Source organism: Phalacrocorax carbo, chromosome 10, assembly GCF_963921805.1.
Source record: "Phalacrocorax carbo chromosome 10, bPhaCar2.1, whole genome shotgun sequence".
Lineage (NCBI taxonomy): Eukaryota > Metazoa > Chordata > Aves > Suliformes > Phalacrocoracidae > Phalacrocorax > Phalacrocorax carbo.
The window spans coordinates 7,178,539-7,206,399 of record NC_087522.1 but is presented as its reverse complement, the minus strand read 5'-3'; the positions used below and the strand labels follow the sequence as shown (position 1 = coordinate 7,206,399).

At 43.2% G+C, this 27,861-nt stretch overlaps 2 protein-coding genes across 4 annotated transcripts in view; one reads left to right on the top strand and one right to left on the bottom strand.

Annotated features, from left to right (window-relative positions):
* Nucleotides 1-24,416, bottom strand: part of PRKAR1B (protein kinase cAMP-dependent type I regulatory subunit beta) — a 104,032-nt gene extending 79,616 nt beyond the window's left edge. Inside the window, exons 1-4 of one of the 3 annotated variants that reach the window (XM_064461681.1) lie at nucleotides 24,275-24,416; nucleotides 21,452-21,635; nucleotides 8,623-8,793; nucleotides 3,937-4,028 (exon numbers count right to left, since the gene is read on the bottom strand). In XM_064461681.1, coding sequence (XP_064317751.1) covers nucleotides 3,937-4,028; nucleotides 8,623-8,793; nucleotides 21,452-21,628 — 440 coding nt within the window. In that variant the 5' untranslated portion in view covers nucleotides 21,629-21,635; nucleotides 24,275-24,416. Of the gene's footprint in view, nucleotides 1-3,936; nucleotides 4,029-8,622; nucleotides 8,794-21,451; nucleotides 21,656-22,541; nucleotides 22,761-24,274 lie in introns of those variants that run through there. The other 2 variants (XM_064461683.1, XM_064461684.1) reach the window with 2 other exon arrangements.
* Nucleotides 24,417-24,456: 40 nt separating this feature from the next.
* DNAAF5 (dynein axonemal assembly factor 5) overlaps nucleotides 24,457-27,861 on the top strand; it is a 29,131-nt gene continuing 25,726 nt past the window's right edge. The window contains exons 1-4 of the mRNA XM_064461680.1: nucleotides 24,457-25,029; nucleotides 25,482-25,666; nucleotides 26,511-26,635; nucleotides 27,074-27,189. Coding sequence (XP_064317750.1) covers nucleotides 24,498-25,029; nucleotides 25,482-25,666; nucleotides 26,511-26,635; nucleotides 27,074-27,189 — 958 coding nt within the window. The 5' untranslated portion in view covers nucleotides 24,457-24,497. The remainder of the gene's footprint in view (nucleotides 25,030-25,481; nucleotides 25,667-26,510; nucleotides 26,636-27,073; nucleotides 27,190-27,861) is intronic.

Sequence of the window (27,861 nt, the reverse complement as noted above, 5' to 3'; positions counted from 1 at the left end):
GCTGTTCAGTCCATAATTAAGACCATCACCGCCTTAACATCCCTCTTTTCCCCATGGCCCATAAATATTTACCCTGCCTGTGACTATTTCACAGAAATTTTTTAAATAGTCCAGTACTTTTCTTGGCGATGCAATATTTTAATAAACAACCAAAATCAAACTATACCTATTAAAACACAGTAAGAAATTAATTTTGTGAAACCCTGATGCTGCTTTAACTTTTTACAGTTACTTTTTCATCAATTAAAAAAAAATTCTGAATAATGAGTATGTGATACACCCATGTAAATTGGAGGGTTTGTTGTCAGTATGCATGTAACAGAACATCTCTAGGCAAAGGAGGACCCACAGAAAATATACATCATGTGCAGAAACACAAGCAAAAAGCCGCACATTCCTGATTATGCAAATGAGAACAACAGCTCTCTAACACTTGAAAGCACATTTCCACTTCAGATAACGGCATTTTGCCACTGGCTTTGAGAGAACCAGGACCCTACTCCTGAGCTTAATAAGATCTTACTGAAGTCAGTGGAAAAGTGTCATGAGAAAACAGTGGACTGCCACATCACTTTGCGGAGCTGCACTGTTCTTTACAATAGTTAGCAACTCTTGAAAATTTTGGCAAAAGTTGCTGATAACTAGTTCTGCTGCTTTTAGTACTAACACAGTTACGGTTTCCCTTTTATTGCACTTTTCAGTATAATTTTACACCACAGACTCTGTGTGTGTGTGTGTGTGCACGTGCGCGCGCGTGAGATAGATGGTAACCCTTTTTTAAGCATGGCACATGAAAAAATGCTGTCTAAAATAAGAATTGAACAAAACTATTTCAGACACCAGTGCAAAAAGATACTTTTTAACCTTAACTTCAGCGTGACTTCTCATGCAATTAATCATTCATATGGAATATCTGACACAGAGATAATATGCTACATGCTCCCTTTATAAATAAGGGTTTATGTCAGACATAAGGACCTTCACAGCTGCCAAGCAGCAAGTGCAACACAAGTCATGTGGACTGCACAGCCTTAGAGAAGATTAACATAAATATCTTTTCAGAGGAGAAGGAAAAACATAATAGTCATCCATTGTAAATGAGGAATTAAGCCCTGCTAGTCCATCCTTCCCCCACCTGAACACCTCCTACGTCTTATCGAATGGTCAACCATGAAATTAAACGAAACAATTATACTGTCTTCAGTGAAGAAAGCACTGAGGAAAATAAACACCAATACCACCACTGCAGCACAGAAAATGAAACATTTTCACCTAGCTTTCCACCATTCCAAGAGGACAGAACCCAAATGAAGTTATATGCCACTTACTTTACTGAACTACGTATCTGCATCAACAAGATGCAAACTAGAAGGGATGGCAATGGTATGCTCCAACTTGCTGACTTCTCCACACTTGACAAACGAAACCAGACAAGGGTGATAGCATGATGTCAAGAGTCAGCTCAGTAAAATGCAGTGAGAACAATTTATTCATTCATTGCAACCCTGTCTACAAAAGCCTTCTGAGTTCGTTTTTGTTTTCCCCAATGTCAGCAATAGCTTGCCGTGCTTGTCATGAAGCTTGAATGGGGCACCTAGACACATCCTTTGAGCAAGGCAGATGCTATATAGCTGAATATGCTCCACTGCACAACCCAAAAAACCAAGAAGCTTCTAAATCTTTTGACAGCAAAAGCAGTATATACCTGATCAAGCCATAGTTGGAGGACTGCAAAAGCAGATAGTCTACAACCCATCTGCAGCACACACGTGAGAATCTGTGGACAGGAGTGAACAGATCACTCCTAACACATATCCATAACAGGACAGTCTGGCTGACAGAGGTTAATGGGACAGAGGGAACAGATAGGTGAGACCACGACCATAATGTACCATCAGCACAGTGCAAGAAAAAAAACTTTTCCTGCAGTTTTTATCTCTCATCCTACTTTGATAACGTATTAACAAAATGTCCCTTTTCCAGCCCTAAAACCTACCCTTCCAGTGCCTGTCACATTAGCATGCCAAAGGTATAATTAGGATTTGTAGCACTTCTGTACAAGAATTCTCTGCTGTGCATGAAAAAGCTAGAAAAAATGTGCAAAGTTAATCCTCTTCTAATTACTCCAGAAATTGGCATGCTAATGCGATATCATAATAATTAAGATTGCAAAGTAATTAAAGTGTGTAAACGCCTGCAAAAGGGAGCCAAATTTGCACACTTGGAACATGCTTTGACTGAAAACGTGAGTAGCCCCATTGAAGGACTGATCTGCTGATGTTCTGCCAGTACTAAAAATGTCAGTGTAGACAAAGTCTTTGTCCTTGCTAACCACAGAAGCACAGAAAAGTAGGGCTGGCAAGGACCTCACGACATCACTTAGCCTATCTGCTGCAAGGCAGGACTGACACTACTTATGTCATTCCTGGCAGACTGTAGACTAGTCTGTTCTTAATGGCCTCAAGTGGTAGAGACTCCACAACCTACCCAAGCAGTCAGAGACCTCTTCCTAGAATATGACTTGACTCTTTCCTACCGCACTTTAAATCTGTTATTCTTTACCCTTTGGCATATACAGCAGTTTATTCATCATATGCCATTATTCATACACAATTATAAGCTATTATCGCATCCCTCTGCCCCTGACTTTTCTTCTGCAGGCCAACCAATCCCATTCTTTCTTCAGAACTGATGTTATCTAGATCTGTGATTGTTCCCACTGCTCTTCCCTGAACTTCCTCCAACTGCTTATTCTTGAAGTGCAGTGCCCAAAACTGGACACTGTGTTCCAGCTGGAATCTTTCCAACACCAGGACACATCTTGCATGTTCTCCTGTTTAGTTACCCCAGTAAACGTTAGTATTTTCAAAACAGCTTGACATTAGTGACTAATGTTAAGCCCATGATTCACAATAAGCTCCACAAAGTTTTTCAAGGTACTACCAAAACTGCAAAACCATCTTAGAGTTAGAAAGGTGTTCTTCCTGCCTAAGTATACTTCTCAGCACTTGGCTCAGTGACAATCCATCCTGCTTTTACTGCTTTTCTTCAACCTGTCAGCATAATTCTGAATTCTAGCCTTGTCTCCCAATGTTTTAGCAGCCCTTCCCCTCTTCATGTAATCTAAAGATTCAACACTTATACTCTTTTCCACCAGTGAGGTCATAATGATAATAATGATGAAAACCAGACCAACACTTCCCACACTTCACTATATCTTTCCATTAGAATGATGGACCATTGATAACTGCTATTTGATATGGGTATCCAGTCAGTTTTGCATAGACTCTGCAGTGGTTTCACTGAAGACATGTTTCCCTTGATTGTTTATGAAGCTGTCATACACATTAATGTTGAATTAATGTGTATGACACATTAATGACAGAAGTCAAGCTGTTTGGCCTCTGTTGTGCCTTCCCTAGTGACAAGAAAAAGACATTTTCAAGTTTTTAAAAGTCACGTTGGCTACCACTGAACTCCGTGGTCTCCTTCAGGTGTTTACACATAATTTGTTTGTTCCAGTTTTTTAAAGAACAAAGTAATTTACCTGTAATTCTCTTTTACCTCTTTATAGACACCATGCTTTTTCTTTCTCACTCCTCCAGCACTTGACCTGTCTTCCCTGAGTTCTCAGAGGTAACTACAAAGACTTCTGAGATCGCTTTTGCCAATTCCTTAAGTACCCTAGAATAAAGTTCACCAGGCACGGCTAATTTGAAAATGTTAAATATGTCTGAATACATCTATCCAGTTCTTGCCCTTTTTTAGCTTATGATTTTACCCTCTGTCATAATACCATAAGTGTGTGTGAGGGTGTGTCTAATATGACTCAAACACATCGGTGAGAGTAGTTCTGACCCCTGAGTTAAAATATAATATCATTCCTTGTCCTCAGGTCAAGCTGTAGATTCCTTTAAATCATAAAGCACCTCATACCTTCGTTCATTGTCATCAAGATGAGCAAAGAGCACGTTCTTGGAGATGGCCTTTGCCAGAGCAGTCATAGTTTTATAGTCCTTTGGAATAACCTGTAGAGAAAAGAAAGAAGGGTAATTACTTGCCTGGTTGTATTTCTTCACAGATCTTGAAATCTATAGAAAATTCCACTATTCAAGATAATGGATGCAGTTTCATTTTAAACGCTGAGACAGGTTTAGGCTATAATATAAAGCCACTAAGAAAGTAATAAATTACAGTTTCGATAATGTGGGGATATGAATTTATGTTCTCAATATGACAACCAGAAAAGAAATATAAGATCCAGGATGAGTGGGGAGAAGGATATCTGTAAAATACTATAATTAGCAGGTACTGGCAGCTACGTAGTCTCCTTTCAAATCTCTTGGACTGAGGAAAACATATTTCATATTCTTCTTCCCCCACAAACAATATCAGAAGCAACCTAGTTTTAAAACTAGGGAATGAGCAACATTTCTTTAGATAAAAGGTAAAACTGTGTTGATTACACCGTACATTTCAGTATTGGTTGTGGTATAAGGAATGGAGCTCCTGAGAGGCCCACCTGGATCAAGACCCTTGCCTTTGCTCCATGGCAAACACAAAAGCTTCGCATTTGAGAATGAAGAGGCATTCCTATTTGTTAATTGGGGATAAGGCAAAAGTCCTGTTGTACATGAATTTGCTCAAAATATACGCTGAAATTCAGCAGTATGCTTTCATATTGGGTGTTTTTTTATAAGGCTTTTGCAAGTTAGGCTTTCCATTTTGGTAAGACATTAGTAAAGACACTATATCTACCAAGCATCTACTTCTGCCAGTCAGAGACACTGTGGTTACAAGAGATGCAAAAAATTTGTAACAAGGTTTTGACTTGTAACAGATGTTCTTTGAATTTAGTAATGTGATTTTCCTTAATAGCTTCATTACAACGGGACAAAATCAAGCCTAGCAAAAGTTTGAAGTGTTAAATAAACCTTACTCCCATCTGAAGATCAACATCTGTTTGCCTGTTTTAATTACTGTACAAATAAGTCTGATAATGGACATTTCTATTTCACAGTTTCTCCTGATAGAAATAGTATTTCTGTCTTATTTAAGTTATTACATATGCTGATGTGTAGGTAGTTTCCTTTCCTCACCCTGGAAAGGCAAGGTATTACCCACCCAACCAGAAGAAGGATGTCTCAAATGGGAAAACTGGTGCAGAACCAGGTCTCAAAGAATTGATCTAGGTCTATTTCAAGGGAAAATACTGCACTGTGAAGATCTGAAGTTAAACTCTGTTTTCAGACATCACTTATATTGACTGCTGTAGTCATTAGACTATGCAAATCAAGTCTAGAGAAGAGTATATGTATAAACTGCATATTCGTATCAGAGTGAAACATAATCTAACTAAAAGTTTAAATTCCTTCATGTTAAATAAAATGAGCATTTGGCCAGTTTATTCTTGGTTTTTACCCTATGAAACAAAGCCTGGATTGAACTGCAGTCTTGAACCCTTGCTCTATTACGAATACCCTAGCTGTTCAGCTTTCTGACGACGAGCCAAAAGGGAAGATAATCAAGTCACTAAGACATTTAACTCCGACCTTTCTGGCTGATTATGGAATTGCATAGACTAGCCTTTCTCAGTCTAAATCTGCAGCAATGAAAGCCATAAGGCAGAGACCAAAGTGCATTTTTTGGGGCAGGAACACAGAAAACACAGGAAGGATTCTTTAGGTGTCACAGTAACCAGGCATCCAACCAAAATTAAATATCGGGAAAAACCACTTGACCATTTCTTACATCACTCTTACAAGTTATCACTGAATGTTCTCTTCAAGCTGATAACTCCCTTTACAGCAAGATTCCTATTCTGTTAGTTGTTAACTCTATGTTATGTCAGATATATTGACAAATATTGCTTTCTTCAGTTTCAGGAATGAAGCAATGAAATACCCCTCCACAGAGATTTTCCTTTTTGCTCCTCAGAATGGAGACATGCCAGGTGCTTGCTCGAATCACAAAGCCAAATCTCCTTTGATTTTCTCTCCAGTGACATAACTCACTGCACTGCCTTTAGCACTACTCATCCTATAGTTTACCCCTTCAAGGGATCCTTTAAATTGGCTTATGACCCAGATGTGTTTCTATCCAACACCTGAATTCAAGCCAGTGATTCCTCCTGGCTACCATCTAAAAATCCATCTGTTTGCAATAGTCTAACACAACCCTTGCCTTGCTTTTTACACTTTCAAATTAGTTTCATAATTTGTCCTTTCAGTGCCTCCCTTTATTTCTGTATTCTAGAAATCTGTCACAAACACACATCCATGGGAATCACCATGGGATTCATTTGCTGACGGCAGAAGACAAAGAACTGACACAAACCCTCCCAGTACTAGTTCTATATTCCTTGCAGCATCTGTAGCCTGACAAGAAACTATCCCCTAAATTACTATTATTTCAGCTCAGTCAGTTCCTAGGAAATTAAAATCATAACAGCTCTAGTCACAGTACACACAGAATATGATCTGCGTTGCTTCTTCTGTTTCTTGCCTACCCATGCTACTGTCAGGGCTTATTGGCATCACTGTTGAAAAGGAAGAAAACAAAGTCAACTTTAGGTTCCATTATAAACATAAAAGAATTACTCAGGGGTGTGGGAAGGAATTTTTCCTTTGATTTTCAGAAGAGTCAGATGGACCCCATATTGAGCAGAGACAAATGTGATCTCTTCATGGAAGATTTTAAGGGGGATCACAGAATCATATAGGTTGGAAAAGACCTTTAAGATCAAGTCCAACCGCTAACCTATCACTGCCAAGTCCACCACTAAACCATGTTCCTAAGCACCACATCCAAACATCTTTTAAATACCTCCAGAGATGGTGACTCCAGCACTTCCCTGGGCAGCCTGGTCCAATCCCCGACAACCTTTTCAGTGAGGACATTTTCCCTAATATCCAATCTAAACCTCCCCTGACGCAGCTTGAGGCCGTTTCCTCTCATCCTATCACTGGTTACCTGGGAGAAGAGACCAACCCCCACCTCACCACAGCCTCCTTTCAGGTAGTTGTAGAGAGCGATAAGGTCTCCCCTCAGCCTCCTCTCCTCCAGGCTAAACAACCCCAGCTCCCTCAGCCGCTCCTCATCAGACTTCTCCTCCAGACCCTTCACCAGCTCCGTTGCCCTTCCCTGGACACGCTCCAGCACCTCAATGTCCTTCTTGTCCTGAGGGGCCCAAAACTGAACACAGTACTCGAGGTGCAGCCTCACCAGTGCCGAGCACAGGGGCACGATCCCTGCCCTGCTCCTGCTGGCCACACTATTGCTGACACAAGCCGGGATGCTGTTGGCCTTCTTGGCCACCTGGGCACGCTCTGCTGGCTCATGCTCAGCCATGTGCTGACCAGCACCCCCAGGTCCTTCTCCGCTGAGCAGCTTTCCAGTTGCTCTTCCCCAAGCCTGTAGCGTTGCATGGGGTTGTTGTGACTCAAGTGCAGGACCCAGCACTTGGCCTTGTTAAGCCTCATACAATCGACCTCAGCCCATCAATGCAGCCTGACCAGGTCCCTCTGCAGAGCCTTCCTACCCTTGGGCAGGTCAACACTCCTGCACAGCTTGGTGTTGTCTGCAAATTTACTGAAGGTGCACTCAATCCCCTCGTCCAGATCATGCAAACTGCACAGGAAGCCTTTGAAAGTGATTTTTAAAATATCGCGCAAGTTTTTTAACAGTGCGGTGCATCCCCAGAGTAGCCACTGAACTTCTATTGTAAGTGGATGATAAAAGCATATCTGACCACAAAGGCAAAAAGTATTCTGCCAAAACCCAGTGACTGACAAAATGTATTCCCATAAAGAAAAAAGCTCTTTGGGTTAAAGCTACTCCAGGCATGCACAAAAGCACATTAGTAGCATCTGTCAACCTTACGAAATGTATTTTTAGCCTAGCTCCCTAAACAAACATGACATACACTATTATAATTTCTGTCTTCTAATAACCTTTGAAAGTTTTGGTCAGTTTCAAAAAAAATCTGAGGAGTTATTAAGAGATATCAAGGATATAACATAGCTAGATATTTTTATGCAAAAGGCAGTTAAAAGAAGAGAAGACCAAATTAGTGTTCCTACTGAAGAAATTACCTCAGTTGGGATGACATTTCTTCAAAGACAATGGTCACATAAAATCACTCAAGTTTGGTCAAAAGACTTCCAAAAACACATGGGTTAGGTGGTACCCAATCAACATGGGAACCACGAGCCTGAACAGTCTAGGGAACCTAAATGACCTAGGTTAGAACAAAACTTGAACTAGAAGTGACTTTTTAGAAAACAAAGCAGGAAATGCAGCAATAGAAAAGGCTGCTTTCCAAAACCGTGAGGTTCTGACAAAATTCAGAAGCTGCTGGAGTCTGTGAATATCAAGAAAATGGCTGAGAATTACCTACCCTTTAAAGAGGGAAACAGGTCAGCAGCATACCTCAGAAAGGGGAATAATAGAGAACAGACACTGATGGGAAAGTACTTAGTCAAGGAGGCAGGAAAAGAATGTGAGTGTGAAGATGGTCAAGTTATGCATATGCCAGCATGAGGACCCCATCCCAAATTATGAGCAAAATATGAGTCATTTGATTGTCCTGTACACCTCAGAATCAGAGACGCAAAACATTACCTTTCTGACGTAGGAAACGGCATCCTCCTCCGTGTACACTTCTGCACTGACCCCCCCTCTCCTGCGTCGGGCTTTTACCACTGGGTTGGGAGGAGGAGGGGAAATCTCATCATCATGAGAATCAGACTGGGAACTGGATTTCTGCCGAGCCAATATTTGTTTGCATTCTTCCTGCAAGGCAAAAAGAGACAATGAAACATCTCTTACCCATGTAGCTAACTTGCTGGATCCACTTGATTAACTCTTCTTTTATGACTCCCAGCAACGCCTTCCTTTCTACATTTGGATGACTGTCAATTTACACATGTGTACTGCTGAAAGAAAATTTAAAACTTAATGTGAGCAGCACAGAGGGCTGACACTAACTACAATGTGGATATAGGTATCATCACTCCAGTACTTGACCTGTTCAACTCTTTCTTACATGCAATGGAAACTAACGTATTATAAACTGCAGACATATCATTGCAGCTACTCCTGGCTGAGAAAACAAAAGTACAAGCCTCTTCTGCTTACTCTCCAACATCACAGCTGTTGTTTTGTCAGTTGGCTTGTACATATCTTTATCTCTTATACAGAGAATGTATCAGAAGTCAAATGTCAATATATTAGACAGGTTTCTTCATTTTGCTCTGCTTTGTGGGCTTACTATCACCGGAAAGAACAAAGATGCTCCCTACTCCAGAGTTTCTGCCATATAACAGATTTACAGTCAATGGGACTACTTCCAAGCAAATAAGATCCAAGGTAGGGTCCAGAGGACTATGAAGGATGATGGCTGGCCTAGCACCAGCTGTCCAATAGGGAGGTTACTCTCCAAATTTCATGCTTATGGAACAGAAAGTAAAATGCAAAGAGGAATCTCTGAAGAGATAGTCACAAGAGCAGGAAACAGCATAGAAGACCTTCAAGAAAGGATGTCAGAGTTGCAAGATGTCAATTCATGAACTGAATTATTTTACTTCTAAAGAATTGAGAGAAACAAGATTACCCATAATTACAGTATGTTCCCAGAGCCCATCTCCTATTCTTCAGCTTCATGGGATTCAGGGGAAAGCACAGAGGAGTACAATTCCTTTTGTATCATCCATGCCTGTCAGCCAAAGGAGCTGGGGCCTGTCTGCTTGTTCCCAGCCCACCCCCTCGGCCCCTGGTACCACCTCAGCCTAGCACCCTGCTCACAACACACCACACTGCCTTTTCTACTTCTTCCATGCCTTCTTAGCTGATTCGCTGACCCTGCATAAGACAGGGGAGAGCTGGAGATGGGATGGACCACATGCCCTGTCCTCAGCTTGCCTGATACAGGAAACCAAAGGGCACATGCAGGAGAGACGTGAGCACTGTAAGGAGGCAAGCTGTCTTGTGCAGCAGTAGTCAGTGCAATACCCACACTACGACAGTCTCAGGGTTATGTTGATCGGCATACACATAGCCAGCTATCATCCAACAACTCCCTGGACAACTCCAGTGTTTTTGAGACAATTCAGATTAGCAGGGTTGCAGGCTACCCAAAAGAAAATGCAGTCATGCTGGGGTCCCTGCACACCCCATAAAAGCAACATTCCTTTGACAGGGATGCCAGAACCTGGCCTCTGTCTTACACGTTTCATTTCCAAGAAGACTTTCCAATCAGAGCTAATAAGTGGAGTTGGTGGAGGAGGACGGATCTGGGAGCACCAGCAACAGACATGTGGCAGATTACCAACAAAACCAGTTGGTCTCATTGACAGAGGAAATGACTTATAGTTAACTCATCAGGTATGACACCAGAAAAGAGCGGTACAGAAAACTGGCACAAGTTCACAATTTTTAAGCTTGCAAGAAAAACAGATGATTAATATATGTTTTGCCACTGATGTTTACAAATGTCTGACAAATCCAGTCATGCCACTTGTCTTTTCTGGTCTTATTTCAGTTTCTTTCCTCACCATCACTGACATTGCCCCTCTCATTAACCTAAGGAACCTTTGACACCAATCTTTGATGTATTATTGCTACTTGAAATAAAGAACTAAATAGCATTTCCCATGCTGCATAATTCAAAGTAACAAGTCTCACATTCTTGTTTTGATTAAGGGACTACTGAAATATTTAAGAGATAAGCAGAGATATAAAATTTAGAGGACTGGCTAAAGATCTGACTTCTCAAGGTCCTGACCTGCCTCAGAAAGTGCCAAGTTCTTTCTGGGATCAGTATTTTTTTTAAATCGGGATTACAATGCCACAACCCCTGGGCCATAACACTGTTGAGCTAGGTGCTGCAACCAAAAACCAGAAAAAAAACGGATTTCAGATGGATTAAATCCTTACTGAAACTTTTTCATTTCCAATTCAAATTTCAAATAGCAGCACTGGATATGTAAAAAATGACTCAGCTAGATTTTCCTATTGTGTAAGAACTGCGAGTCCTATTTAAGCATTCCTATCAACTTCTTTCCTACTCCTCTCTGACTGTCTCTATCTTCCTTAACTACAATTATGCACTTGTAGAAACACTAATATTTAAAATACAAACATGTGTACTGCATATTATCATTATATTTAATACCTAGTCATCAAAACCAAAGCAATGACTGAAGAATTTCAGATATTACTACTGGCTATTGCAGCTTATGTATCTCTTTGATAGTGTTAACATTCTTTGCTTATATTAAATGAACACAACCAAATGCACCTTCTTCATAAGTTTAACTGAAAGGTAATGAAGACCCCTCTGGACAGTAAGCAGCTGAAAGTATACCAAAAGGTAACTACAACAAGAAGGCAGTCAAGTAACTATTTAATGTTATGCAGCACTTACACAGTTCTTTTTATACATAGCATATTTACTCATAGAGAAGAGCAGTAGTTTGCCCCATTTGAATATCAAATACACACTTATTTTTCAGTACACACTGTATAAAAGACACTTCCAAGGAATTAATAAATATCTCCTCTGCCCCAGCACAGATTTATACACGAAAGAAAGCTCAGTGAGATAAAATTAATATCACAAAGCATGCTCTTAAACCCAAATATCTTTTAAAGCCAAAAAGATATTAAAGGATTATAAAAGTGAGTTACCATATGATTCATTTTAAAAGGAACTCTCTTCGCTACAAACTCCTTTTATATAAACAGCAGATAGTTGACTGGCTGGCTTTTCCATATGCCGCTATTTGTAGTCTAGGTAGGATTTCCATTACTGAACTAAAGAGTGCCTTTTGAAAATAAAAGCGTATGCTCTGTCCTGGGCTAAGCTTTCAAAAAGCCATCTTCCATATATCCTGGGGTAAAACTGCACAAATAAGGCAAATATTTTAAAGAAGGAATGGACTCTCTGAAGAATAGTTCTTCAAACACTGATCTTCAGACACAGCTTGATGTGAATGCTTGTGCAGAACTCACTTTCAAGTAAACACCTCACCATCTTTTGTTGTCATGACAACAAGCGATCTCACTCTCTATTCGGATGGCACAGATAATTCACAATCATATTGCCCAATTATGTCCACCTTAAAATGAGAAAACACATGGAAGATACAACAGCAAAACAGTTGAATTGCCTTTGAACAAGCCCAAGTGAGCATCTTGTCCTTCCCTTTACACCAGTAACTGCGCTGGCTTCAGTGGAGATGGTCCTGACTTGTAGGACGTGTAGGGTCTGATCCAGTTATCCATAGTCCAGTGCCATTTTGAGTGACCTTGCTCAGCTGAAAGCTGCCAGCTGAGGAGGACATGAGTCTCACGCTGTCCTATGTCACATCTACCCGCTCCAGTGGACATCACACATAATTTACGGAGTCTTAAAAGGCAGTTGGGGACCACGTGTGTGCTGCTGATTGAACCCTCCAGCGTCACTGCCACAGTTCAATACAATGATATATAAACACGCCCTGAATCTACAAAACAACATTGCTGTGTGGCAATAACACCCTATTTCATATATACATAATCTAATCCTACTTCTATTCAAACCATGTTGCAAGTGACGGAAACCTAGCTTGTGAACAAAAGTCTTTCCTGGGATTTCTGAGGGAGATAGATGGTGAAACTGAAATACCATCGCTGACCAGTGATAATAAACAGGAAAAGAAAGAAAATATACCATCATTGCCTCAAATTAAAAGAAAGACAAACCAATAAATACAACTGCAGCAGCCCATTTATCTTTTGAATGTCCACCTTCAGCTAAGACATTTGTGTTATAGGAGGCTGAGGTATAAAACACAGGATTTAGCATGCTGTCCTCAGCACTGCCTTTCCCGATTAATGTTTCCATGAATTTTTAATGGCTTTAAACACTGCAAGTGAAGCAGCCACAATGCCAAGCCAGTTTTTAGGTTTACCCTTCCTTTCAGACTGCTGCTGAAAAATACACATGCTTCCTGACCTAGAAGCTTTCTTCTCTATCAGCCAGAGCGTTTCCAAACAGAAATTCATTCCCAGTAGTTCCTCTCCCGGTCTCTCCTTTCAGGCTTTGTCACCACCTGGAAACTCAGATGTTTCAGTGGAAGGAAGGACAGCACCTGAGGAGGCACCAAATCACTGTGCAGCTTTACAACAACATTCTAAGGAGACTTTTAAAAGCAAGTCAGCCGTTTGGTATCACTGCTCACTATCTCTGCTCTGCCTCCTACAATTTATTCTTTGCATTCAAAAGCAACAACACAAAGTACACTCTAAATGAAATATTTTCTCTTTTTATTTTTTCCTCAAGCACACTCATAGTTTTCTGACTGACAGACCTGGAATCTGTTTTCTACTTACCCACAGAAAATGTGCAGCATATTTCATGCACACATAACTAATCTCTCTTTGCACTGGAATTGACCCAGAGGAGATGCTCTCAGTACAGGAAGGTTTCTAACACCGCCCCATCACTCCCGGAGGCTGACACAATGATTTATAGCAACTAATAAAGGCCAAAGGCAAAGCACTCCGCTTTGTTGGAAGCACAGGACTGACTGATGCCACCCCTGAAAGCTGGAGAAATTTGGGAGGTCTTAATGTCCTTTCCAGTCTTGTCTTTGTCACACTGGTCAACTCTACTACCTTTATGATTGTTCAGCCTTGTAATCGGAGACTTTTCACACAATCCCAACTATTGTTCCACTGCCTTCCTGCTGTGAAATGCCACCTTGTCTTCTACAGCATCACTAAGAAATATCTTTAACATCCACCCCTCCTACTAACATATTTATCCACTCCATAGTTATCCATCGCTTTGATTCCTACTACTGCATCCTCAGTGGCCTCTCTGCATCTCAGTTCATTCCCAATTTCCAATCTAAGCAAAACTGTCCTGACAAAAATCCACCTACCCTTCTGCCGCTCTGACTGCATTGCTTGCCTTCGAGCCCCTTTACTGGCGTCCTTTTACCTCCTGCAACATGTTAACACTTTGTGCCTTCCTCTCCAGTGTCTTGCAGTATCTCAACCCATCACCACCTCTTCCCTACTTTCTTACATACGCCTCACAGTAAAGTAAGAGAGGTTATGTTACAAAACACAAACCATATTTTTGATACTTAAAAGCTTATATAATCAAAGGGAACTGTAGCCAACACTTCTGACTTTTAAAATCCAGCCAAATAACAATGTATGCATGCATACCTTGTATAAGAAGAAACATGCCCACGGAAAAGCTCTTCTACTAGACAAATATAATTTAAACTAAAACGCTAAATATTATGCCATATTTTTCAGCAACAACCAGAACACCTAAGTCACTCTGAAGTTTTTGATCACTGGATATGTAATGCCAAAGCTGCTTATTTACTTTTTATTCTAGCCTTCTATCACAGCAAACCCTTAATCCAAGAGAAACTCCATCAATCTCAGAGAGGCTTACATGTAAGAGGCAGAAAGGGACCATCAGAGCATAGGAAGAGTTAGCTGACATTTGAGGTTATCAACAAAGAAGGAATCATAAATGCTGGTATGCTGTTTCACTCCTTAAAATACTTGTGTTGTGTAGGCCCACTTAACGTTTAGAAGCATACTGATGACCTTAGATCAAATGTGCTGTTGATATCAAGGTTGGTTACTCAAAAACTTGTGCTCCCTCAGTCATTTCAGAGTGGAAATCTTCTCTAAAACATTTCTACATTTTCGATTCCTCAGTAAAATTCTACTCAATTTATTCTCTCCTCTAAGAAGTCATCTGATGTTAATACAAGTATGAAAATATGCGTGCTGGGCTGCCCACCTTAAATATACACTCAGCTTTCTTTTCTCTCTTTTATCCTCCTCGCTTCCACATGCATTTAGTTTTTAAACCCAAAACAACCTCCATGTGCTATGAGTGCCTTCAGTGGTACAGGGGTATTAAGGCTAGACAGCAACTTGAATTGCATGCCCGGGCAAGAATCCAAGCGTCCCCTTAACTCTTCAGTGGGATGCTCACAACTCATTAAGTATTTTTTTTTCTTCACAATTTGCCAATAAATCCAAGCTACAATAATTATGGACATGTTTTTATTTCGAGTTTCCCATAGCTCACTTTCTCAGTTCCCCAGCATCTTGCCCAGGGGTGATGGAGCTGGCGGGCTGAGCTCCCAGGAGCTGCAGAACCTCAACAGCTTGAGCTTACAAAGCTGTCAGGGTACAGCTCCAACACAGGCTGCCAAGCAGGCAAACACAGAGGCACAGACCTCAGCAGAGTACACAGGAAAGCAATTAATTCCCTTGCCTATAGCATTTCAAAATCTAAGGTCCTTTTCTCAATTGAAACAAAGTCAAATCTCAAATATTCTTAAATCTGCTATGAAGACTGCAGTTCTCCACCCAGTCTCACTGATGTCCAGTTAGACAGTCTCAATCCCCATCCTACATGCCTAATTAAAATGAATTTATGCAGCATTAAAAAGGTATTTAAAAATAAGGAGTCGTTGGGGGTTTTTTGCATTTAAGAGAATATTAATAAGGAACTGCTTGAAAACTAACTGAAAACCATAAGCAAAACCAAAATTCATCCTAATATTGGGAATCTGGTTTGATTTGTATCATTTTTTACATAGTCTTTCTCCTTGCTGTCATTCCTATTCGGCATGCCCCTCAGTTTAAAATAATCACTGTGGGAAGACAGAAAAGGCTTAACTACCTCTGCTCCTCAAGTCATCTCCCACAGCTGAAAGAGAATAAAAGGGAATAATTTTGAAGAGAAGTTAGTGCCTTCCAGAACAGCTACTGCCTCACCTTGGCTAAGCAATGGGTTGTAATGAAAAAGGCTGGTAGCTGTCAGAGCACCTTGCCTGATGCTCATAGGACTGTAAAACACAGGGGATGAAGAGGAATTGCAGGACTACAGCCTCAAAATGCTCGCATCCCTGAATGTAGAATTCTACCTTGTCCGAGGCAAGTTGCTATGTAGTCTGACCGGCCTCTCAGATCAGTGAAGGATTTGCTGAGCTGCAGACAAGCAGGAGAGTAGGTATTCAGCCAGTGCTGCAGCCACGGACTCCAACACAGGCAGGATTTAAGCCCAGACAAACTCTTTTCCAAAAACTGAGCGGTAAAATAAGGCCTGAGGGCCCCTACATCGGTTTGGGAGCCTATAAAAGGCTGCAGTCAGCTAGGAGCAAATACGTGTATGTACCTGTTCCTGGCTGCAAAGGCCTGCTAGGAACAGTTTTCCCAAAGTCTGTTGTGACCTAGTGAAATCCACCATCAGACAGTGCCTGACCCAGCACCATTTTTAATTTTATGCAAATTTGGCAAGGGATTTCATTCATGTGTTTAAAGCTAAGTATGAACCTGTTTCTTTACAGCCACTTAAATGCTTAAAGATTATCACGGATTAAGTATCCTGATGAATGTAAAACACAATAGATTGAGATGTGAAACAAAGACAACGTCCAGACAGAATTCCCTTTTCATTCCATCACTGTGCTCCATTTCTGTTAGGTTTTGACTTTGAGACCAGGAAAGCTACTCACACTTGTAGACACACAAAGTAAACAGGGAGCTCAGCAATGCTCTAACATGTTCCACACAAGCTTGTAAGAGCATGGCTTTCTTAGGAAATTTTTTTTGTCTTTCTGCTCTTAACCCCTTTATCCTCCACCCTTCCCTAAACCTCCTGCATTTAGCAAAGCTTGCCTGAGGGCTCTTAAAAATTCACCTAGTTTTTCCTCTAGCTGTTCCAAGAAAACTGTCACCTCTCATGACACTGCCTGTAGCTGACTACAGGAATCACAGAGGTACCACCTGAGCTGATTTTCATCCAGCCCTCTCCGGTACTGATATCAGTGGAGAGGCAGGAGCAGAGATTGCCCAAGCCTCCTCAGAACCACAGTCACACAGCAAGGGCACCAGCTGCTCCCACCACTGCGTTGCTATCAGTGTCTCAGGTAGCTCAGGTATGTTCCCACATGCTTTAGCAGCATTTCTGACCACCAAGCAGATACTGCCCAACTGCTTTGCAAGCTTTGAAAGGTACAGAAATATTTGTTGTATTTAGTCTTTATCAAACTGCTTAGTTAATGCATTTTTTCGATAGTTTTTCCTCCGTAGGATTTTCCTTCCAATCCATAACCTCTCCCCAGCTTATCTTAAAGGAATGAGTTACACTTAGCATAATCACCTGTACTTACAGGAATTAACTCCATTGTTTTGGCCAGGTTCTGGTGGAAATTGCTGATTGAAAAATTTCTTGTTGTGACAAAATGTAAATACTGGGTGACACTACTGTTGCAGAAGAAAAGCCTGATGCTCAAATACCCTTGTTTCTGAAACTCTTTATGATAAATAAACAAACTGTGTTTTACTAACAGTGAATTAGTTTGTAGTTTACTACACACTTTCTTCTCAGTGCTAGTTTATAGCAAACCTGTCACAGAAATGCCTTTATTTTTCTGACCAGGTCTGCGTGCAATACTGTCTAATATCACCAGGTGGAGCTATACAGACAGTCTCATTTTGCTTTATTTAATTATAGATGGTAGAGTCCAGGTTTTTCTAAAACTCTCTTTTCAGATCGTATCTTAAGACGTGCAGCATCAGCCTGGGTCCATAAAACCACTGCCGATCCACAGCAATCCAAGACAGTAAGTTCAGTATGTGCAAGACAGTATTTCTTGTATGTGCACAGGGTTAAGAGATGGTACCAGGAGAGAGCTCAGGTCCAGAGATACCAGCAAAGACCACCTGGCTCAGCTAGCAAAGGTGCTGCTCTGAAATACACTGCAAGCAAAATGGCTTCAGCAAAGTACTTGGTAATGCCTAAACACATCCTGCAGGTTCCTGCTGCCTCCCCTTCTTTTATGCCATTTTCTACTCTTTATTACATTTTTTTTCTGCTGAGAAGCCTAGCTGAGCCTGACAAGACAACTCCACCTTTCATCATATAATCACAGCAATAAAAAGCCTGATACTAATTAAAGTTTTGCAGTCTCACGATAGCTGAAAATACAAGGCTTTGCCTGTAACTTCTTAGTAATTAACTTTTTTACATTAGGCAAAAAACAGAGATAAAAGATGGGTTCCATGTGTTTTCTGCTATGCCTTCTTTAGTCATCAAGTAAACAGGACCTAATTACAGCTGTTAAAATAATGCCACAGTTTCTTAGCTAACAGCTATTCCCCCACTCTAAAAAAAGCCAATTAATACCCTCCTCACCCCATCCACCAACAAGAAGTTCTATACAGTAACAGGGAAACATAAAACATAATTTTTTAAATCTCATGTATCTAAACCACTTCCAACTCTTTTCTGTGCTCAATGGAATGTTAGAGATTTTTACAAAGTAACTGCTAACACGATCAGAGGAGATGTCATCTTGAAGTTTGTAGGTCACACCATATAAAAACTGACTTGCAAACTTCAGAATATAGAAACTAAGGCTGATTCCCAGCAATTAAGCGTCTTAAGACAAGCAGGTCCTGCCAGTATTAAGTGAACAGAAAAATATCTACTGAAGTTCTACAATTATTTTCAGAGTTATGTTTTTTAATACTGTACTTGATACAAGTAAGCTGCAAACTTAAAAAGGCATCAGACATTTCTTTCTAACCATGGCACTTCTCCAGCTGAAAACGATGACTGCAGAATCAAACATCAAACCTCAGTCTCTAGCACTTTATTTGTAAGTATTTATTCATGTTCTCACTTTACAGCCCTCTCAGGCCATGTCAATTTGAAATAAAAAATGGCCCAGCCATGGATGTGAATACTAGCCCAAGACAGTCCACATCTCTCAACTATTAGCTCACTCCCTGGCTCTGTTCTGAGCTGCTCGAACTCACTCCTGCCAAAACAAACCTGCTCCTAGACGTGTCAGACCTAAGAATTACATGTGGGGCCAGTTAGTGTCGTGGGGTCAGGGGTTAGTCCCTGGCCCTTCTTCATTTAGCACTACTGATGAAGGCTGAAGGCGATGGACCTAGCCCCCCTGTCATCAGAAGTAAGGTGAAAGGCATTTATGATACAGTCAGATCTTGCATATGATAATAAACCTTGCTCTTCTGAGTTGATTTTATGAAATGTAGTTAAGAATTTGCTAAATGAAATAAACTTCTTTTTGTATTCACCTCTGAGGTAGTTCCAGTATACCAATGTGGATCGAGCTCTACCCGTTCTCCTTAATCTCCTTTTTTAACCACTTGAAAAATATCTCACACTTCATCTCTAAACTGCCCACATGAATTTTTGACAGATACACTGTTATTCTACTGCTCTCTTCAGTGGAACATGTTGTCTATTTTAATGAGTTTGGAAAATAACCCCAAAACACCACACTCGGTGGAAAAATGTGTGACTTCATTTAGAGAACTGTGCTTAAACACAAAGATTTTCACTCCTCTCCCTACACGGGACCAAAATTAGAGGAGCTAATAGCAAACGTGCCATATCAACGTATTGCTCATTCACATACAAAAATCTGTAACAGGCAATTGCTATGCACAATTTGATTAAGATTCTCCAGAGTGCCTATGTATGACAAGTGTCTTCTAAAAACAGTATAAAACTTATTGAAATGATTTCTCTATCTTTACAAGCCTTTCTTCAACTGTTACTATGCAACCAACCAAGTCAAAATATTATCCTACAGCAGAAAAAATTCACAGTGCAATTCATCTCAATAAAGTCCTCAGAGGTGGCTGGGCAAGGAAGTCAAACTGCTGTAGGGACAAGAATTACAGTGCTGGAAAGCTCCAGAAGCATCCTAAAGCCTTTAGGCTCAGCAGGCTTAGCTCCCAGGCTGCTCTACAGTCAGTGGCAAGAGCAAGATTGCTTCCTTCCCTACTAAGCTTGACATTCACCAAATTTGATGCCCTGAGACTGGTTGTTTCTAAACCATCTCCTTTCATTTAGACACAAATTATATCCATCAGCTTCTCTGATTGCATCCTGATCGATATCCTGCTACGGAATTCTGGTATGTGCTGTTCTTTGGGAAATGACAGATCACATAAAAGAATATATAAATTCCCACGGGGAGGAACTGCCATCCTGCTCTCAGTTCTGTGTACTGTCGTTAGATCAATACTCCCCCAATACAACAACTCAAGCGATCCTGCTAGCTATGGAGAATATTCTAGAACACTACAGCATCTTTTAACATTTTTTGCAAAAATGGTGTTTATGCTTCAAGACAGGAAGTCCAGAATTGCACTCATTAAGATGAATAACAATTCATAACACGGTAATAGAAATTCAACAGATTTCACTCTCTTGAAATGGGTCTTGGCTCTCAGAAGTTTAGAATATGCAGAACTAAGAGATTTTTCTTTTTTAATAACAAGCATTACAATTAAAAAACACCTTGTACTTTCTACCCCTTCCTGATGTTCCAGGCATTGTTACTGGGCTTCCCCATCAAAATGCAATGTGCCTTTTTTTAAAGCTACATAAATTTGGCATATACTCACCTATACAAAAATCTGTCTGAAATGTGGGCAATGAGATGCATAAAATGCTTGCCTCACCTGTAATATATCAGCTCTATGTATTATTTACTACGTATTATAGTCTCTTCTCTGTCCTTACAAAATTCCGTCTCTAGAAGGCAAAAAACTACACAAAACTCATATCTTAAGCTTATCAACTTTAGATGTTTCCTAAAAAAAAAAAGCAAATAATCCTCTTAAATTAAGTACATGAGTAAACTTTCTGGCAGACTGAGGACTTGTATAACCAACAACTTGCAGCCCTGTGCTCCCATTTATTTCTGAGGAAAACCCCATCCCCAGAGAAAAGTTGTGCTCACACAGCATGCTCTTCACACAAAAGTCAACCATAGCCTTTAGTACAGATTTGTCTCAGAATGTTTTTAAACACTTCCCCCTCTATGCTGCTTTTGAAGACAGTCACAGCATATGAAGTCTCTCTTAATGCATCTCTTGTTGGAGGATCATGGGATAAGCAATGCAGATGGACAAGAGCAGTAAAATTAAATGGCAAACTGTTTGATGGTTTTCAGAACTTGCTGGTTCCCTGACTTTGTTTTAAAGGAAGGGAAAACCACATCACCTGACACTGGAATAAACAGGGAACAGCATCTTTTGCTCTTGCAGGCAGGTTCTTCCCACAGATGAGAGTTCAGGACACCATGTATCACAACACAAAGTATGCTTGTAACTCTTTGGGTCAGTTGTAACCAGTGCATTTTGATAAGAAGTCATAATCTTGGTGTTATGCACAAAGAATTCTATACAATAGCCAATATTATAGTAGACATCAGCAAATAAAGGGTTGGGTTTTTTTCTTCTAACAGCCTGTATTTCAACAGTAGCCTGATAACTTAGAATTTAAAAGGAGAAATGTACAAAAACATTTGAAACTTTTAAAACAATCTTTTCAGTTTAAAAAGCGAAAATTATAAGTCACCTTAAAATCACTGACCTTTTCTAATTTTTCAAAGTGTTCTCTCAGGAACTTCATGGGTCGGTCTGGCTTTGCTATGCAAAGGTTTACAATGCACTCTTTTAAAATCTGTTGGATGTTGTGCTTCTGAACATAGAGTTCGCATCCCTTCAGGCTCTCGTCTTCTTCCACATTGCAGGAAGAAGCAGCAGCCATCTTCAGGCTTGTAAAGAGAAAAGAGACCTAGGTAAGCAAATGGTGCAAGAAACAGATAAGAGACAGTTCCCAAATCCTTTGTCAGAGAGATCTAGAGGAGCAAAGACATTTTTGTATTGCCTGCTGCCTATTCAAGAGCTATCAGTTCAGAATGTTTTAATCTTCTGGGATTGTACGCTGAAGTACTGAATCGTGTCATCTTTGTATGATCAACATACCAGTAAGTACAAAAACAGCATTTTAACTCCTAGACAGCAGTCAACGTTCAGAAGCAATGGTGCAATTAATCATACAAGGCCATGAGTTTCAAAGACAGCTATTAAATGACGGCATAAAGCCTGTGTTCCCTATTCCCCCGGGGCCTCCCTCGCATCACCAGAAACCCAGTTTTCTGCAACAGAAGGATTTTTGGTAATTTTTAACATCTCCACCTTTCACAGCAAGGAACCCTTCCCGGTCCTGGAGAGATGGGGAGGATGGGACAGAGCTGCCCAAAGGGAAGTTTGGTAACGGGGGGGAAAACAACCCCAAACCCCTCTTCATTTCTCCCAGCGAGCGCATGACCACTCCATTACAAACCAAAGGCCGCCAGTCTTTGGTTTGGTTACATCGGCCGCCCCAGCCCGGGACGGCGAAGCGCCGGGGGCGGCCGGGGCCAAGCAGGGAGCGGGACGGCGGGGAGCGGGGACGCCGGCTGGGCCGGCCCCGGGCCCGGCCCCGGCCCCGGCAGGCGGGAGAGCGCCGAGGAGGCGCCTCCGGGCCCGGCCGGGCGGCCCCCGAGCCACCGCATCCCCCGGGCCCCGGCTGGCGGGGCCGCCCTCCCCGGCCCCCGCCGGGCTCTGCGCCCGGCTGGGCTCGGCCAGCGCCGCCGGGAGCGCCGGGGCAGCGGGGGAGGGAGAGGGCCGGTAAATACCTGGGTGGCTGGAGCCGGCTGAGCGACGGCGGCGCCTCTCTCCTTCCCGGCGGTGGAGGCGGAGGCAGGGGCTCCCCCGCCGCTCTCCGCACTGCGGCCGCCGCCGCCTCCCCTCGCTGCCCGCCCGGGGCCGCGGGGCGCCGCGGGGTCCCTCCCCCGCACCCCGCCGTTCCCGCACAAAGGCCCCGCCGCCGCTCGCCCGCAGGAAGTCCCGCCGCTGTCACTCACCGGCGGGCGCGGCCTTCCCGCCGCCTCCGCGGGAGAGGCGGCACCGACCCGCACCGCACCGCACGGGCGGGCTGCCCCGCGCCGCCACGCTGAGGACGGGCCGGCCCTGGAGGATGGGCATGGCCACAAAGGACGGGCTGGCCGTCGAAGGTGGCCTGGCCATGAGGGATGGGCATGACCATGAAGGACAGCCTGGCATGAAGGCCAACAGGCTGGTAACAAAGGTGGCCTGACCATGAAGAATGGGCATGGCCACAAAGGATGGGCCCACCATGTAGGACAACAGCCTTGCCATGAAGATGGGCTGGCCATGAAACGTGGCCTGGCCAGAAGAACAGGCTGGCCATGAAGGATGGGCTGGCCACAGAAGACAGCCTGGCCATGAAGGACAACAGCCTGGCCATGACAGACAGGCTGCTGAGTAGAGGCACGAGCACAGAAAGCCCAATGCTCTCTGTGGGGCATGAGCCAGCCTGCTGCACCCCACAGAAGGGCTGGAAAGAGCGGCTCACCATCCTGGTCGCTTGGGTACTCAATTAAAGCCATCACACCCAGGAGCACCTCTCTGCAAGGCCCACAGGGACTGTGGCCACAGCTGGGATGCAGCCGCAGGCCAGCACCTGTGCTGGGCCAGGTGCCAGCACACGCTGTCAGGAGTGCTCAATGCACGTCAATATTTCCTCTGTTCCCAGGGAATTCACATGCACCGTTCCCACAGAATAAAGCGTGAATAAGGACCCCAAAGGTTCACAGTCAAGCTAGGAGCAGCATAAGGAGAGAATACACACCTTGCTGGTAAATACAAGGCTATTTTAAAACAATAATTTGAATTAATTCCACAGTTTATTGCACTTTCAATTAAGTATGGTTAGTCAAGAGGAAGACCCTGACAACCCTGGACTGGAACAGGCTGCCCAGAGAGGTTGGGGAGTCTCTTTCTCTGGAAGTGTCCAAACCCTGCCTGGATGCGGTCCTGTCCCCCGCTCTGGGTGTGCCTGCTCCAGCAGGGGGGTTGGACGAGATGGTCTCCAGAGGTCCCTTCCAACCCCCACCATTATGTGATTCTGTGACCCTTTTGGTTCCATGTGTGTTGATCGCACAGTCACCAGAATAGCACACAAAACGTTACACTGTGTAAAGCGCGTGTAAGTACAATAGGAACACAATATAAATACACGTTAATACAAATGAACACTAAAAATTACGTAACGCTGTTACAGAGACCACTGACTTGCTGCCACCGCAGTACTGATCCCTCCGGAGAAAAAACAGAAGGGAAAAGGGGTGCCAGTAACACGTTGCAAGTGCAAGTTTCCACACCGTCACCCCCGCAGCAGGCCTGCCGCGCCGTGCGGCCCGGCGGGGTATCCGGCCGGGGGCTGTGCCTTCCCCGCGGTGCTTCCGCCACCGCCGGCCACCCAGGGATTTCCTCTCAGGTTCGCGTCTCTTTTTTCCCCCGCGTGAACACAACCCACGGGCCGCTCTCCTGCTGGTAGCTACCGTACCTGCTGAAACTACCGCCCTGACTCCTCGGTGCTTTGCCACGGGGCCTGGGCGTCCCCTCAGAGCGGCGGGGACGCGGCCACACCGGGGCCGGACCCTCCCGCCACACGCCGGGTCGGTAAAGCTCGGCACAGCTCCGCCTCGCCGTAAAGCGTGCGTCCGCCGTCGTAAAAGCCTCGCGCGTCCTTAGCAACGCCGCCGCACTTCCGTGGCGACGGTCGGAGCATGGCGGTGGCCGGGGCGGCGGCGGTGGCGCAGGCCCTGGGCCGGCCCCTGAGCTGCCTGCAGGAGCCCGGCTGCGGGCGGGCGGCGCGGCTGCAGGCGCTGGAGGCCATCCGGGCCGAGGTGCAGGAGCGGCCGCTCTCGGGCGCCGTGATACAGGAGGTTTTCGGCGCGCAGTTGGTGCGGCCGCTGGCGCGCTGCCTGGCGGGGGACGCGGCGGAGCGGTGCCGGGAGCTCGCCCTCCAGCTCCTCCGCCACGGGATCAGCCACGGCGACCGGCCCGGTGAGGCGCTGCCCGTCCTCCTGCCGGCCCTGGCCCAGCGCCTCTGCCCGCCGCGGGGCTTTGAGCCCAGCGAGGAGCTGCGCCTCGGCCTCGTCCAGCTCCTGAGCCTCCTGCTGCAGCGCTGCGGGGCCTCGCTGGCCCCCCACCTCACCGATGTCATCCGCATCCTCCAGGCCACCCTCCTCGACCACTATGCCGAGGTCAGGCGGGAGAGTTGCAGGTGTGCCGTGGCCTGCGCCCAGGCCATGCCAGGTGGGGCCCTAGGGATGGGCGAAGGGGGGAGCGGAGGGCTGGCCGAGCCTGCGCCTCCCGGGGGGACGGGGGCTGAGGCGGGGACCGGCCGGAGGCTATAGGGATGCAAGCAGCAGAGAGGAGGGGAGATGAGAAGTTGCACACACCCTCACAGGTGTCCTTTGCAGTACCTGTTGGTGAAGAACCGTGCCAGGGGTGGATGCTGGGCAGTTAGAGCATGTGGGTAATAGTGGGAGGAGGGGGCTAGCAGAGGGCATGTGGGCTAGTGTTCAGCTCTAATAGGGTGTAAAGTTAAATCTACATGCTACGTAAGTGCAGCAACATTACTCTGGCTGCTGTTTGTAGAGTTAGAGAAATCATGTTGCTCAAGATCTGAAGATCTTCGTATATGCCAGCTGCTGGCATATATGGCAATATGAACTTCAAATATGTCTGTCTCTCTGCCCTAACAGAGCACTTCCATATGCAGTCAGAATCTCTGATAAAACCCTTAATGCAAACAATTTCACACCAGCACTACAGAGTTCGCGTTGATGTAATTCAGGCTACTGGAGCAGTGATACAGTTTGGAAATGGAAAGTCTGTGGATGATGTTCTGTCTCATCTGGCCCAGAGATTATTTGATGAGATTCCTAAGGTGTGTTTTTCTTCTTTTCTTTTTATGGATTTATTTTAAATCTGTTCCAGGGTGGGGTTTTTTCTGTGTGTGTACCCCCCTCCCCCTAATTTTCAGCTTTCATTCATTCAGTTGAGATAGGTAAATATGTCACATACAGGATTAGTCAATTGTAAGCTATCCAAAATCAAGGTTGATAAGCTATTCGGCTGCTCGTTAATTCTGCAGGCTGTTCAACTTTGTGGGCACCTTTTTATTTTAAGGGGTGCCTTCAATTCTGACTTAAATTCTTCTGCCAGAACTTTCTGGGACTTGATTCTATGGCCTTTTCAGATGCTTAAGAAACTCTTATGCTATTGGTCCCTTCATAAGAGGCAATTGAGGCAGTAATTTTAAAATATGCAACTTAATCATAACTAAAGTATTTTAATTTTTGAGTGGGTGATTCACATTGTTTAACTTAGGCTGCTTTTATAGTGAACAGAGAAAATTGTCTTCTGGAGGTGTGCTTGGAAAGCTTCAAATTCCAGAGAAATGTACATTTCTTACATTCTCAGATATTAACCATGAGAATGTAAAATTTTCTGAGTTGGGTTTGTATCTTGTCTTCCTCTCGAGATGCGCTTTTGTGCAGCGAGTAGTCTAAGACTAACTAAGCCAGGGTGAGAACGCAAGAGGGAGCATGATGCCTTGCGTGATACTTAAGATGCTTGCTGCAAGTGGGGAAATCCTGGGTTCTTTTAATTTCTTCTGAGACTATTGATGCACTTTAGAAAGCCTTATATAATGAAAGGAAATATTATTTTGTTATGTTTTTCTGGTATTTTCCTGACATACTTAAAATAGTCTTTTTGTATCCATGTAGGTTCGGCACGCTGTAACAACTGTCATTGGAGAATGGTTGTTGCATCTACGAGATAGATACTCATATTTTCACAAGTTGATCCCTTTGTTACTTGGCAGCTTTACTGATGAAATTCCTGAAAATACGTAAGCAGAACACCGCTTTCCCCTTTCCCCTAAATAGTTGTTGTACATGGAAGTATTTTTCTTTTCACAGACGTATTGCTTGGAGGAGGAAAAAAAAACACCAACCTCTTTTTTTTTTCTTCCCTTAAACCTGAAATGATGGCATTATCTTCAGTAACCTTTGTTGTTTTGTCCTTTTATGCTACATTCAAGTAAGTATGAGAGAGACAAAGGCAGAGAGGTGGACAGAGACGGAACGATCCTTTGGAAGAGGTGACCTCTGTCCACTGAGTACAAAAGAAGTGTAAACTCTCAACTTAATATGTATAAGTTCAATGGCAGGAATGCATTCCATCCTTCCAGATGGATTTAAGAAGTCAGAGTTTCTGGAAGTCTTATTTTAAAATAATGCTTTTCTTCTGTGGGTATGATAGTATAAATCTCTTATTGTGCATCTAGGAAACTGGCTTGGACTTACTGGGAAAAGATAGGCTTGCAGTGGGAGAAAGAGAATGAAGATGATCTGAAGGATAAGATGGATTTTAGTGTTTCACCTTCTCATTATCCCAAGGGTGGTAAGTGTGGCACTGAAAGTGATGTTTACTTCCTTGAATAATCTCTGAGAGCTACAATGCAGTAATGGCAGCAGAGTAGGATGTGCAATATTCATTACAAGATGTAATATTAGTTAATGTATAGGCGTAGCATATATATCTAAAAATACATGCATAAATGTGTATAAAATTATTTATGTTAAATTTAAATTTTTTAAAAATGTTTGTTCAGTAACTACATTCAGTTTTTCCATTAATCCAAAAATGCATTTTGGAGAAAGAGTAAATGAAAAAGCCTGTGCTGAAAAAGAGATAAAGCAGTGATGCAGAAGCAGCAGGAAGTTGTACGTTTGCCAGCAGCCAGGTGAATGGGCACAAAGATGACTGGAAAGGAAGGCAGGATGAAAGAACCTGTGATCTGAGTCCTTGAATGATGAGAAATAGTCATAGCATTAATGAGCCACAGAATTGGTGTGGAAGAAAAACTTGCAGAGAAATTATTTCAGACTTCCTTATGAGACACTGGGATGGTAACTGAAATCTGCCAGTGGACATGAAGAACGTGGGGACAGAAACTAATTTCATTTATTATATACAAAACCCCAAGATATGCAGCATGGGTAGATTACTTTTTAGTACCCCAAGATATGCAGCATGGGTAGATTACTTTTTAGTACCCCAAGATATGCAGCA